This window comes from Trichoderma breve, chromosome 2 (assembly GCF_028502605.1).
Source record: "Trichoderma breve strain T069 chromosome 2, whole genome shotgun sequence".
NCBI classification, from domain to species: Eukaryota; Fungi; Ascomycota; class Sordariomycetes; order Hypocreales; family Hypocreaceae; genus Trichoderma; species Trichoderma breve.
Window position 1 is genome coordinate 5,517,824 of NC_079233.1, and position 13,230 is coordinate 5,531,053.

Sequence of the window (13,230 nt, forward strand, 5' to 3'; positions counted from 1 at the left end):
CTCATACCAAACATCTCCTCCCCAAGACTCCAAGGATATAACCCCTCCATCACATCTCCCTTCTCTTCCCATACCCTCACAACACCCAATTCGCCTCCATCATCCCTCTCGACGTCCCCGTCTTCAAAAACGAGGCAGCCGCATGCCTTGGGAACGTTACCCTCAACGCCTCCCTCTTCTCCGCAGCACCCGTCCCACCTTCAATCAGTGGCTCACAGTCTTCCTCGACCCGGCTCTTCCCTTCTTCCAGTATTCTAACTGCCGCGTCGCTCGTCTTGTAGGCGGCGCGGTTGCCGCAGCACATAGTGAGCCAGCTTTTGATGGACTGGAGGACATCTGCGTGCCATGAAGTGGAGGGTTTGGGGTTGTAGAAGAGAGGGAAGGGGAGCTTCTCGGGCTCGGAGTCAAGTCGGATGCCTTTTGATTGAAACATTGTGTCGAATGGGCGAGCTGCTCGGATGATATAGGTAAAAGGAGGCACAAAGTCAAAGTCTTCCAAGAGCCGTCAACAACTAACACAGGGGGTTCGTTTTTCCCGATGGAAAATGTCTGAATAGCTTCATACAAGAATAGAATAAAAAAAGTAGGATTAGAGAAAGGGCCTGTATGCCACGGGGTTAAAGAGCTCTAAATAAAGAGAATTTCATTTCGCAGCCCAACCCCTTATCCGCCACACTCAGCTGTAATTGTCGGAATGCATTCCTCAGACCTCCTAGGCGACCACCTCATTTCGCTTTGCAAAGTCTCACACAGGCGGACCTTGCTCGTAATCTGGCGTCTGGGCGCAAGGGAGTCATCCGAAGCATGCGAGAAACAGCGGGCTTTTGGTCTCAGTTGATGTCTCACACACGCGATAATGAGCTTCATACCGCGTCATGACGAGCCCTATCGACACATCCATACCGCATTAAGTGTCTGGAAGGGATGACTTCATTCTCTAAATGTTGGAAAAAAAGGAGAACCAGGCACCGGCTGAGTTCGACGCGTCATAGTAAAAATTAGAATTAATCTACCATGCAAACTTGCTTCAATTACTCTGTACGAGAGGTGGCTACTTTAATCATATGCTTCCGATTCAACATCATCCTCTTCATCACCGTCATCGTGTGAGGCGAATGGAACAAAGCGAAAGTCCAAAAAACTCCTTTTCCCTCCTTCCACGTCGACCATGAATTGTAAGCTCAGGACGCCCTGGCTGTCGCCTCTTAGACTGACTTTGCTTGCAATACGCATCGCCTCGCTAGCATGTCTGATAAAGTCAAACTTGTATGCCTGTGACCAGCGTTCGTTGATGGTGAATGTTTCGAGTAGATCCTTTCCTCGAGCAAAGTCCACACTAGAGCTGCCTATATCTCCAGCGCAAGATAGGGTTAAGAATGGCGAAGTCTTGGTGGCTGTTATAGTTAGCTTGACGGGCCCCGCCGGTATAATCTCGGCGATGCAGTCAAACAAGGTGCGGGAAGACATGATGATTTTGAACGTCAAATCATTACGGTCAAACGGAATATCCTCTGGCATCTCGGGAAGATAAGTTGACAGGGCTGATGTAGTTTTGATGCCAGACTCTTCAAGGGTGACTTTGAATGGATCGCCCTCTTCGGCATATAACATCGTGCAGGTCCCAGGTATGCCAAGAGTCTGGTTGCTAAACGCACTTGGCCTATAGTTGCGAAAGTTACTTCGGTATGGGTCTTGGTCGGCCTTCTGAGCTCGAGCAGCCATGTCCACAGATCCAAAGATTTGCAAGATTTCGAGGAATGTCGATAGTGGTATTTGGAAGTTGGGATATTCGGGTGTTTCGCCATCTTCTGACAGAGGAAAGTTCACAGTATACACAGAAAACAGAGTCTTGTCCAGAAATGCAACCCCTACGCTTACTGTTAGCTCTGCCGCCTACGTTCTCAAGAGATCATTTCATTCTGATCGCACCTTGCATGACCCGCGAATTATCGGCGGCAAAGCGAATGCCATCTTCGGTGATCTGGACGTGGACTCTCTGTGCAAAGTCTATGCAGCGGAGAAGTTGGTATAGCGGCCTCGGAGATGTCGAGACCGCTCGAAAGACAGGCTTTACTTCTGCAGCCATTGTCGAAAAGATGCCCTCTTTGGATGGGCAATAGTCAAAATGTTGGGAGAAATGGAACAGGTGTGAGAACAAATCTTGTAGGAGTAATGAAATGAGGGACGGCGCAAGACAAAACAACTCGCTCCGGGAGCCTTCTTTTTGCGATTTTCTTGCCAACTAGTATACAATGGGTATCTCAGACATAAACTCCGACCGCACAGAACATGTAGACAGTTCCAAAGCTGCGACTTATTAGCATAAACTTTCCAATTGAATGGCGCATGAGCCAGGGGGGCTGCTTCATACGCAATTGCAAGAGAGGCCGGGACACCGAGCGCAACGACGCTGACCAGAGAACGATCTGCGACAACCCATGATTAGATGAATATCCCAATTTTCAGCATTTTGACAGAACTCACTCAGTGCAAAAACACCGGTAAAGGCGAGTCCCAGCGAGAGAAGCGCAAAGGCGACGGTGAATTGGCTTTCCTTAGCAATAACGGGGAGGAAGGGACTGCCAGCAGCAGATTGCCAAACTTGGTACAATGAGGAATCCATGTGCTGCGCTTTGTGCGACGAAGCGATTGAGGCTCCAGACTGCTTCTCACGAGGAATGGCAGGGAGAAAACTTGGTACAATCGGCTTCTCGTTGGAGCCGGTGACAGTTCAATCAATCGCGAGATTGTTGGAGCTGGAGGGAGCTCGTGCAGTGAGTGCACAGCTGTCCATGTTTGATATCTGGCCGATTACGCCGATTGGGTCTAGCGCGATTCGTGGCACTTTGGCATCATGTAAGCAGCACTTGCACTCAAGCAACTGATGGTTGAATTCGGCAGGAACGAGGAACCCAAGCTAAAGCTTTGGGACCGATCAAAACTTATACTGATTCTCTAACCAATCTTCTCTTACTATCAGGACAAACTATACGCAAATTTTCTATAAACCATCAGCAATTCAGTTCACAAGAGCATCAATTCCATCCAACAATACTGTAGCTCCCCAATCTAGCCGTCCCTCTATGCAGCTCTGACATGCGGTTTCCCCCACAGCCAAATTACCTAAGCAAGACGCTCGGACCATGACCTCCCCCGAAACCGCGTAACGTCACGTTTATTGCTCCGTCTCTTACACATGCCATCTTCAACCTCTCCATAATTCCATCATCTCGCATTGATTTGATTTACCTCTCGAGGTCCAGCCGCGCTGGCGCATACCGACACCATGGCTGATGTCAAAGAAGAGAGTAAGGCGACAGGTATCCCGTTATTTACAACCCCTTCGCATCATTAACGCATCAAACTAGGCGGCAAGCGCAAAGCCGAAGATGATCCCTCCTCTCCCACCTCATCTAAGCGGGTCAAGCACGATGAGGATGCCGCTGAGGAAGCGGAGCAGAAGCCCGTCGAGATGAAGCCAATTCCATTCCCTGAAAAGGTACGCATCATCCTTAGCATCTCGCATTCACACACCCACCTAGGTGTGACGATTCTCTCATACTTACTCTTGCTCCCACTTAGCCCGCCGTCATTGAAGAGCGCAACGGCGAAATCGAATTCCGCGTGGTCAACAACGACAACGAGCGCGAATCACTCATCATCCTCACAGGCCTCAAATGCATCTTTCAGAAGCAGCTCCCCAAAATGCCCAAAGACTACATCGCGCGACTCGTCTACGATCGAACCCATCTCTCCATCGCCATTGTCAAGAAGCCGCTCGAGGTCGTGGGCGGTATCACATATCGACCTTTCAAGGGTCGTCAATTCGCCGAAATCGTGTTTTGTGCTATCAGCTCCGATCAGCAAGTCAAGGGATACGGTGCGCATCTCATGTCACATTTGAAGGATTATGTCAAGGCGACAAGCGATGTCATGCACTTCTTGACTTATGCAGACAATTATGCGATTGGTTATTTCAAGAAGCAAGGATTCACAAAAGAAATCACCCTCCCGAAACATGTCTGGATGGGTTATATCAAGGATTACGAGGGTGGAACTATTATGCAATGCTCAATGCTACCACGCATTCGATATCTGGAAATGGGTCGCATGCTCCTTAAGCAGAAGGAATGCGTCCAGGCCAAGATTCGAGCATACTCCAAGTCTCACAACATTCACCCACCACCAAAGGAGTGGAAGAATGGCATACGCCAGATTAATCCTCTCGACATCCCCGCCATCCGGGCATCCGGGTGGTCTCCCGATATGGACGAGCTTGCCCGCCAGCCACGTCACGGGCCCAATTACAACCAGCTTCTTCACCTACTCAACGACCTCCAGAACCACAATTCTGCTTGGCCATTCCTCGTCCCGGTCAACAGAGACGACGTGGCTGATTATTATGACGTGATCAAAGAGCCCATGGACCTCAGCACCATGGAAAGCAAACTGGAAGCCGATCAATATGCCACACCCGAAGACTTTATCAAGGACGCCAAACTCATCTTTGACAACTGCCGCAAATACAACAACGAGAACACACCATATGCCAAGTCGGCCAACAAACTTGAACGATTCATGTGGCAGCAGATCAAGGCCGTCCCGGAGTGGTCGCATCTTGAGCCGGAGAAATAGAACATCTCCCAGGATCCACACAACTTGGGAACTATAGTATGTCTTCTATGATATCATGATGCGAGACGCTTACTGTTTTTGATGCTTCTTTTTTTTCCCTTTTTCAATTAACTTTGTTGGATCCTTGTTTGAACCCAAAAGAGCAATGGCGTTTCGGTATAGGCGCAGATGTGGGTTACATGGACAGATTTCCCATTTGGCATATCATTATTAGTTACACCCCCCATAAACAATATCAGAACGAAAAGGCTTCAATCGAAAGAAACTTTTGTTTAGGGTGTCATGAGCCGCATTATACCAAGGCTCTGTATTTTAATATTGTACTTACAACTATATCACGAGAACTTTAAAACGGTTAGAGAGACGAAATTTAGTAGTGTTAAAAGCGAAGTGAAAGACACATGCCGGATGTGCCATGACCTCGTCGTGTTATTGTAGCAATCCATCTAAATGCCCCCTCAAGTCCTTTGCTTGTATCTCTCTGCTAACAATTTGATTTCATTTCCTCCTCAACCTGCCTTCTTTTTCGAAAATCTCTGTTGAACCTTCTTCTCTCTTAGGTACACACATATATGCCTATCTACAAGACTCCGACGCATGGCTGAAACGAAGAACAAAAAGGTAATCTCTCAAATCAAACAAGAAAAATAATTGAGAAATGAACCATTATACGCGCTTGACCACCTAAACTCCGAGCAGGGAAAAAACAGAGCAACGTCCCCATACGCTTGACAAAATGCGACCAAAGCGCAAAACTATCTCGCTAAAGGTGAACGGGATAAAAACATCTATCTGGACAATTTTGAGTGTTCTAAGAAATGCAAGAAGTAAAAAATCTCGCTGAAGTCCCTCGAGTTGTTCTATCAGCTCGGAGGCACTGCATCGTTAAGAGTGTGTCGTCTTTTGAGCCACACCCCCTTTAAGCCTGTCTTCCAGACTGGCTTGTGGACGATTCCCCTGCCGGTAGCCGTAAATCTGAATACGTTCGCCGTGGCCAAGGGATGTGATCGGGAGCGGACTGCAAGGTGGACCGCGTGGCCGAAGTCAAGATGTGCTCGCTGCGAAGGGAGTTCTCGTTGTCGATTGTGCGGCGGAGCAACGGCTGGAGGAACTCGGGAATGTCCGACCACTGGCCAGCTCGTGCCATGAGCAGCATGTCGTCGGGAAGAAGGCTGGCGGCCATAGAGCTGGACGAACGGGACTGGCTAAGCATCTCCTCCGTCATCCTCTCAGTCAACAGGGCCAGCTCGCCGCTCTCAATCGCATTCTTCAGCCACTGCTCCCATTCTTCGTCCAGGACGACGGATGTGTCGCCGGCTTCGCGCCGGGCAGCCTGTGCGCGCAGACGCTCGTTGAGCCGCACACCCACGCTCGCAAGCTCCTCGTCACTCTCCTCCACGTCCATGTTTTCGTCGTCGTCCAGGCTCGAGATGTCAATGGTGCTTATCCTGACAGACCGCCCTTGGGCAGCCGGCCGGTCAGGCTCCGTCCAATCGGGAAATCCATCGGCCGCGGTGTCTCTAATGACGATGCCTTGCTCTTTCTCGAACTTTTCCTTTGCCCACTTGGTGCCCTCCCACTTGGTAAGGGCAGAAATCTCAGCGTGTGTAAGACCCAGGCTGTCAAAGGCTCTGAAAAGACGGCGGTGCCATTGCCAACGGCTGAGTCGGATGCGGTGAGTGCGATGGGTGTAGTCGAGCCCGGGATACTTGGCTTCTTGCGTCTCGAGATGGCCGTAGAAGGCGTGTGTCTCCTGGCGGACTTCGGGAATGAGGCTACGTTGAAGGAGAGCTTGGAAGTCCTGCGGATCGAACGTCTTTGGCCGAGGAAACATTTGCTCGTACACGAGCTGGTCGATGGGTTGGCCCTTCATGGCTGCGGTAGGTGCTGTGGTAGATTCAAAACGAGGGGCGTATTGCTGAGAATTTATCACGGCGCCACCAGTCGTCTGATCGTCGCGGCTGAATCGGACGACGAAGCGGCTTTTTAGCGGAAAGATGCCGGTCGAGTGTTGCGTAATTGGCGATTGAGCGAGGGCGCCGCAAAGGAAGTTGAAGCAGGAGAAAAGGCTGCTGTTGGAAGACGTTGGCTTGCTTTGTACAAGGGAAGATGGGGAGATGCAAAGCCAACAAGGCACCGAATGCGGGCGGACTCGGGTTGGCAGTGCTGGGACCGCTAGGAATGAAGACAATGCCTCCGAGATTATTTCTGGGGGCTGATCCGAAAGAGTGGCCGCGCACGGGACAAGGAGAGCCTCTAAGGGGGGAACAGGACGCTTGGACAAGGTCAAGGTTTGAGGCGGGAGAGACGCAGGCAGCAGTTGTTGTACAGCCGACGATGTTTGTTGTGCGTCTGGTTCGGATGAGGGCCTAAGGATGCAGTAGATAATGCTGCTGTCGTGGTGAAGAAAGATCCAGTGAGTGACTTGAGTGAGTGAGTGCTACTGCTACCTGGCTGGAGTCCAGCGAGCGACGGAGTGGATCAGCAACTGCATGACGGGCTCCGTAATCTACAGCGCTCCGTACAGGGGAATAGAATAGAAGGCCGGGGAAGAAGAAGAATGCACCTCAGCTGGGTTAGTGATGGTAGAGGTACTCTCACTGTAGTACCTGGTGGTACTCGCACGTCAATGTGCAGGTGCCTACTGTACATGGAGTACATGGAATCAGCGGCAGCAGTAGGTACATGAGCCATCCTGGTCGTCCCGAGGCTTGGCTGGAAGCAGCAGTTCGATTTGATCGTGATGGATTGGTGGGTTGGCCGTTGCAGGCGACAGGCACCGCTGATTGGGTCGGTAACAACGAAGGGCCCCTGTCTGTACAGCTGCTCTACTGCACTTACTACCTGGACTGCACATTAGCAGAATATTGAATTTGATCAATCTTTTCTACAGTACTGTTGATCATCGGAATGCTTTTTCTTTTCTTTCTTGCAGAAATGTTATCCAAAGCACACACGCCAGCGGCCTTCCTACCCTGTAGAGATGAAACACGTCCATGGATAAGTTTCAACTTTAGTATTGAGAGGAGGTTTGTATCGTATAAGTACTCAATCATTCTAAAACTCCGCGCATCGACTTTCCAGGTGCACTCCACTGCTGTAATACGAGTACAGTAAAACCTCGTCAGCGTACAGGTAAGCATTGGGCACTGCAACTGTCGCTGCCTGAATATGTGACCTTTTGCGACGGATCCGGCATCCTCAACGCTCCGAAATAAACCACTCGGCTTGGTGCGGCTCGGCTTCGGCTCTCTTTGCGATGAGTAATAGGCCTAATAATTGACGCCTATTTGGAGTATTGTCCAGTTGATACTCCATATTTCCGCTGCGTGGACACATGGCCGTTTGGCGAACACACGAGCTAGAAACATGTGCTTCACTGTGTTAGTATCAGGTCCCATGAGTGTGCTCAGCTGTTGAGTCATACCGAATACAGCTACGTGTATCTTGCCCATAACACCATAGCAGCAATAGACTTGCACAATCTTGTATGCTGGCCTCTGTAATATCTATTGTACCTAGTAGAAGCAACCAAACGTGGGGGGCTATCTAATCTCGGCTCCGGAGATTTCAAGAGGCATGGCATCACTCTTAGTGGGCAACATCAAGAGCCAAAAAGACAAATTTATAAAAGCCCTCGGCTTCAACCTGGTCGGATCGAGGTTTCCGTCCTTTTCAAAATCCGTGTTCTTGATCTCAGCTCAGGTGGACATGGAGCAACGGCAAAGAATCAAGATCCGTACGACGCTCCCACTCATCCCACCCAATGACGCTCGCGATGAAATACACACTCCGCGGCTCATCATCCGAGCACCACGGATCTCAGACGTGCCCGCGCTGCACAAGCTTCGCATCCAGCATGAAGTCATGAAGTATTCCGTCGACGGCGCGGACAAGACTCTCGAGGACACACGCAGGAGCCTAGACGTGATGCTTCCCCCAAACGACATTAACTCTTATCGCTTTCACATTTTTGAAAAGGACACCGGTGACTTGGTGGGCAAAGGCGGCATGCACAGCATCACAGGGCGCAATTTTGGGTGGCCAGAAGTTGGATACTCATTCAAACAGGAGGCATGGGGGAAGGGATACGCCACCGAGTTCCTGGCAGCCTTCCTGGAGAACTATTGGAGTTTGCCTCGCAGCGAGGTAGAGATTGAGGTTGATGCGACGAGCCTGGATGCTCAAGCGCTGGAGACAGGCAATGGCCCCTTTGTCGAGATGCTCGTTGCCATAGTAGACGTGGGAAATCCGGGAAGCAAGAAAGTGCTGGAAAAGACCAAGTTCAAGCAGTTCAAGCAGTGGACGACCAAAGATATCCGGTTGGCTAACAAGGGGCTAGACGTCACCTTGATGGGATTGATGGCAGTGGCCCCAGCGGAAGAGCGAAACTGAACATGTTCATTTTTCTAGGTTCTCTTTTTATTCATGCATGTATCATAACGCTTGGATTTGAAATGGGCCATTTATGTTCTGGATTGAGCTCCTCGTCCCATATCTTAGTAACAAATTATTCATCAAATATTAGATAGTAATACTGTATAAGGTATATAGTATAAACAGCGAATCTTGATCTTAACATGTGCGTGCTTGACTCGACATCGTGTTAATGAGCTGGCGCGAAATCACGTGTAGCGCTTCCGCCTTAATTAATTGAGCGCGTCCCAGCGCGTCGCCTCGTTTCCCACGTCACACAGAAGCCATCAGGTATCACCGTCTCTTGCAGCCCTTCCTTTTTCTTCCCCCGCCAAACTCTGGGGTTTATCTGCTCCCTTTATCTCTCCTTGATACCGCATCTTTTTTTTTTTCGGCCTTGTTTCTATTTTCGGCCCCGGAAACAAACAATGGGGTCAACGTCCGTACACGAGGAGCACCAGTACCTCAACCTGGTCCGCGAGATCTTGGACCAGGGTGAGCGAAGACCCGATCGGTAAGGCCTCGCTAAGTGACATACATACATACATGCGGCTCTCACATACTGACGCTTTGCCCACCCCCAGCACCGGCACCGGCACCCTGTCCGTTTTCGCACCCCAGAGCTTCAAGTTCCAGCTCAACGACAACGGACGCCCCATCCTCCCTCTGCTCACAACAAAACGGGTCTTCCTCCGCGCCGTCATCGCCGAGCTCCTCTGGTTCATCGAGGGCAACACATCCTCCATAGCCCTCAACGACGTCGGCGTCAAGATCTGGGACGGCAATGGGTCCCGCGAGTTCCTCGACAGCGTCGGCCTGACCCACCGCGAGGTCGGTGACCTGGGCCCCGTCTACGGCTTCCAGTGGCGGCACTTTGGCGCCGAATACGTGGACGCAAAGGCGGACTACACAGGCAAGGGCGTCGACCAGCTGGCCGAGATCATCCACAAGCTTCGCAACAACCCTTACGACCGGAGAATGATCCTCAGCGCATGGAACCCGCGAGACTTCAAGAGCATGGCCTTGCCGCCCTGCCACATGTTTGCCCAGTTCTACGTCTCGTACCCTGGACGCGGACGGGGAGTGGGAGCCACAGAACCCACGGAAGAGAACAAGCCAAAGGGCCACCTCCACTGCCAGCTATACCAGCGCTCCTGCGACATGGGCCTCGGCATCCCCTTCAACATCGCCAGCTATGCGCTGCTCACACACATGCTCGCTCATGTGTGCGACCTGGTGCCTGGAAGCCTCACCCACGTCATGGGAGACGCACACGTCTACATCGATCACATCGACGCTCTCAAGACACAGCTGGAGCGTGAGCCTCGGCCGTTCCCCGAGCTGGAGATTACGCGGGAGAAGGGCGGCAGCATCGATGGCTGGAAGGTCGAGGACTTCGTGGTCAAGGGTTACGACCCCCACAAATCGATTCCCATGAACATGTCCGTCTAACCAGGCCGTGAGGGGCGACGGAAGATATTGAGATGAGATGAGGATAGAACAAAAATATGCTGGCAAGATAAAAAAAAGACCAGCGAAAACCCCCTCACCACCACTAAAACCTTTTTACATGTGCAGCATTTTGGCCGATCCCCCGTCTGTTCAGTGGCAGATGGAGGCTTATCAGTGCTGTTCCTCTTAGGGCTGGTATTCTGTTCTGTATCTGCTGCGCCGGGCATATTTGACCGCCGCGCAACGGATCAAACTGCAGGGGCAGCAACAGGGATAGAGCGGAATAGCAACCTCCCTAATGTAAAGAGCATTGATAAGCCTTCGTCTGCCACTAAACAGATGGATCGTAGCCGCAGCGCTGACCATGGATACTATGTGCATTTTCTTTTCTCTCTCTGTTCATAGGGAAAGAGGCGGAAAGACCTGATACCAAAAATTGTGCATGAGATTGCTCTCCTCCAAAGAGACTATATAGAGCTAACAGAATACATGGAAAACATATAATGATACAAAAGAGTCAATGAATCGAGGCGTTCCAGCCATTTTAATCATTGCTGTTATATATGTGCGTGTCTCTATATAATCGCGTTGAACTTTGCCAAAAGAAAGATGGAAAGAAGAGACAATTTGAAGAAAACGAAAAAATGAAAAGAAAAAGGCCCCAATCGCTAAACTCCGTACAAATGATTGATATCCGTCATCACGTCATAAGAACTGAAAAGCTGTCTCTCTCAGGGCGTCCTTTAGGTGTAAGCCGATTCCTGGTATCGCCGATTGGGCATTCCTCCGTTTGACAAACCCTCTTCCATGGATCGTCTATCCCACTTCCTTTCCCTCATACGATCTCTGTCTCGCATATCCCATCCCGGGTCTCGCCGCCTGTCGGCATCGGCATGGCTGCTGGTGCGTCGCCCTGGATCTGGACGAGCCCGTGGGTGCCGCTGCTGCCGGTCCCTGTGCCCGCCAGAGTCTTGGTCGTCAGTACGGTAGCGATCTCGCCGCTCATGCAATTCTTCGCGGCGGCGGAGCTCCTCCCCGCTAGAGTCTTCTTCTGATATGCCGTCCGAGGCAAGATCTGAGTGGTTCTGATTCAATCGGGATGGGGGAATGTGCTCGCGACTTCTCCGCACGCGGATAGGGTCGTTGACGGAGCTGTGTCTTGAGCTGTTGCGGCTATGACTACCTGGGAGTATGTTGGAAACCGTCTCCGAGACCTTGTCCCTAATGTTGCCAAACGGGCTAGCCCTTCTCCTTGCATCTTCAGCCCGACTATCGCTGCGATGGGTCCGGAAAGAAGGAACGCTGGAGCCCGCCGACGGTGGAGGCCCCGATGATGGCGGGACAACTCGGCGAACGCCGGGAGTTGGGGGTGAGCCGGCACGTTGTCGCTGCCTGGCTCTCACATGCACCGGTTCATCCACAGATTCATCGCCTGACGACTCATCAGACGAGTGATGCTGGACGTGGCTGTGCCGACGGCCTTGTCCGGGTCGGCTGGGCGTTGTTCGGCTGGGATCTGGGTTGAGATAGGTCCCAGAGTAGCTATGGCGGATCCCGTCTGCGTGTGGTTGGCGCGTGGAAGCATAGTCGGAAAAGCTTCGACGTCTGGAGGCGTCATCGCCGGGTCTCTGGCGGCGAGGTCGTTCGGGAGAACGCATAGGAGGCCTTTGGCCGAAATTAGCCCCATGTCTTTCGCCTGGACGGACATAAGTAAACCTTTCGGACTGATTCGGATCAGCAGCCCTCGATCGAGGTGAGACCGGGCGGAAGGGATTCGCGGTATGAACGTAGGCGAACCTGGGGGCGGCAGGTTCTGGAGAGGGCCCGGGTCGTGACGCGGAGCTGGAGCTGGGCATGCTTGCTTCCTCTCCCTCCTTGAACGCTTCGTCGCGCAAAGTATCGGCGCATTGCTTGTGCCAGCGGTCGACTGCCTGATCCGATTGTGCGGGAAAGACGCTGGCGGGAAGGTCGGGAGGGAAGGCTTGGCCTGTCTCGGGATGCCTCAGGGCCCAATGCTTGACAGCATACTGGATGAAGGGCACATGCTCTTCAGGTCCGAGAAGGATCTCTACCGACTCCCAGCGCGAGAAGCCCCGGGGCGTCAAGGCAGGGATGGAAGGGGGCGCAAAGTCGTTCTCAGTAGGCTGCAGACTGTGCTGGCAACCCGTCACTGACCACATGTAGGAAATGGTTGAGTGAGGAGTCTCCATGAATAAGGCTGTTGCGGCGAGTTAACACATGAAGCGCAATCCTGTTGTCGCCCGCTTGCTACCGACGTACAGTCATAATCACCACCCACGGCTTTGTAAAACGCAGCGAGCTTCTTGGGAGTAAGATGAGAATCATTCTTGTCGCCAAGCTCAACAACCTGTCGTGAAAACCATTAGCTGTGCCGTCTCTCTTGGCCATGTCGGGTCGGATGCCAAGGCATACGATAAAGCGCGCGATTGATCTCAGTAGAGCATCAAACTGCATTGTCGGACTCTTGTCTGTCTCGAACATGTAGGCGTACTTGATGGGCTCCGGCGGCGCTGAGCCATTCGATCGCGGAACGGCCATTCTGAACGGCGACTGACGGCGAGAAAGGCTCGCATCCAAGACGGTTTGTGGGCTTTTTTTCAGGAACAAAAAACAAAAGCTGAGAGGCAGGAAGCAAAAGGTGGGTGGGAGATGAATTGATGTCACTAGCTGCGGCAGGGCCCGGGCCTGGAGTCAAATAGGCTATAG

The 13,230-nt window shown here is 51.8% G+C and overlaps 8 protein-coding genes across 8 annotated transcripts; 3 read left to right on the forward strand and 5 right to left on the reverse strand.

Moving 5' to 3' along the window:
• Window positions 1-76: 76 nt before the first annotated feature.
• On the reverse strand, window positions 77-433 carry T069G_03882 (uncharacterized protein; the record flags this gene model as incomplete). The annotated part of the gene is made up of 1 exon (XM_056171092.1): window positions 77-433. One exon carries the CDS (start codon window positions 431-433, stop codon window positions 77-79), a length of 357 nt encoding a protein of 118 aa, XP_056031984.1.
• A 623-nt stretch (window positions 434-1,056) lies between these two features.
• Window positions 1,057-2,086, reverse strand: T069G_03883 (repair protein rad1/Rec1/Rad17 domain-containing protein; the record flags this gene model as incomplete). Its single annotated transcript, XM_056171093.1, has 2 exons — window positions 1,057-1,868; window positions 1,930-2,086. 2 exons carry the CDS (start codon window positions 2,084-2,086, stop codon window positions 1,057-1,059), a joined length of 969 nt encoding a protein of 322 aa, XP_056031985.1.
• Window positions 2,087-2,261: 175 nt separating this feature from the next.
• Window positions 2,262-2,623, reverse strand: T069G_03884 (oligosaccharyltransferase subunit 5 domain-containing protein; the record flags this gene model as incomplete). The annotated part of the gene is made up of 3 exons (XM_056171094.1): window positions 2,262-2,307; window positions 2,372-2,426; window positions 2,485-2,623. The coding sequence occupies 3 exons, from the start codon at window positions 2,621-2,623 to the stop codon at window positions 2,262-2,264; spliced, it is 240 nt and encodes a 79-aa protein (XP_056031986.1).
• A 663-nt stretch (window positions 2,624-3,286) lies between these two features.
• T069G_03885 (bromodomain-containing protein) lies at window positions 3,287-4,635 on the forward strand (the record flags this gene model as incomplete). Its single annotated transcript, XM_056171095.1, has 3 exons — window positions 3,287-3,308; window positions 3,369-3,499; window positions 3,583-4,635. 3 exons carry the CDS (start codon window positions 3,287-3,289, stop codon window positions 4,633-4,635), a joined length of 1,206 nt encoding a protein of 401 aa, XP_056031987.1.
• Window positions 4,636-5,554: 919 nt separating this feature from the next.
• Window positions 5,555-6,508, reverse strand: T069G_03886 (uncharacterized protein; the record flags this gene model as incomplete). Its single annotated transcript, XM_056171096.1, has 1 exon — window positions 5,555-6,508. One exon carries the CDS (start codon window positions 6,506-6,508, stop codon window positions 5,555-5,557), a length of 954 nt encoding a protein of 317 aa, XP_056031988.1.
• Window positions 6,509-8,214: 1,706 nt separating this feature from the next.
• T069G_03887 (acetyltransferase (GNAT) domain-containing protein) lies at window positions 8,215-9,030 on the forward strand (the record flags this gene model as incomplete). Its single annotated transcript, XM_056171097.1, has 1 exon — window positions 8,215-9,030. One exon carries the CDS (start codon window positions 8,215-8,217, stop codon window positions 9,028-9,030), a length of 816 nt encoding a protein of 271 aa, XP_056031989.1.
• Window positions 9,031-9,479: 449 nt separating this feature from the next.
• On the forward strand, window positions 9,480-10,503 carry T069G_03888 (thymidylate synthase domain-containing protein; the record flags this gene model as incomplete). Its single annotated transcript, XM_056171098.1, has 2 exons — window positions 9,480-9,565; window positions 9,636-10,503. The coding sequence occupies 2 exons, from the start codon at window positions 9,480-9,482 to the stop codon at window positions 10,501-10,503; spliced, it is 954 nt and encodes a 317-aa protein (XP_056031990.1).
• Window positions 10,504-11,246: 743 nt separating this feature from the next.
• On the reverse strand, window positions 11,247-13,062 carry T069G_03889 (uncharacterized protein; the record flags this gene model as incomplete). The annotated part of the gene is made up of 5 exons (XM_056171099.1): window positions 11,247-11,457; window positions 11,503-12,168; window positions 12,220-12,721; window positions 12,784-12,871; window positions 12,937-13,062. 5 exons carry the CDS (start codon window positions 13,060-13,062, stop codon window positions 11,247-11,249), a joined length of 1,593 nt encoding a protein of 530 aa, XP_056031991.1.
• Window positions 13,063-13,230: the final 168 nt, after the last annotated feature.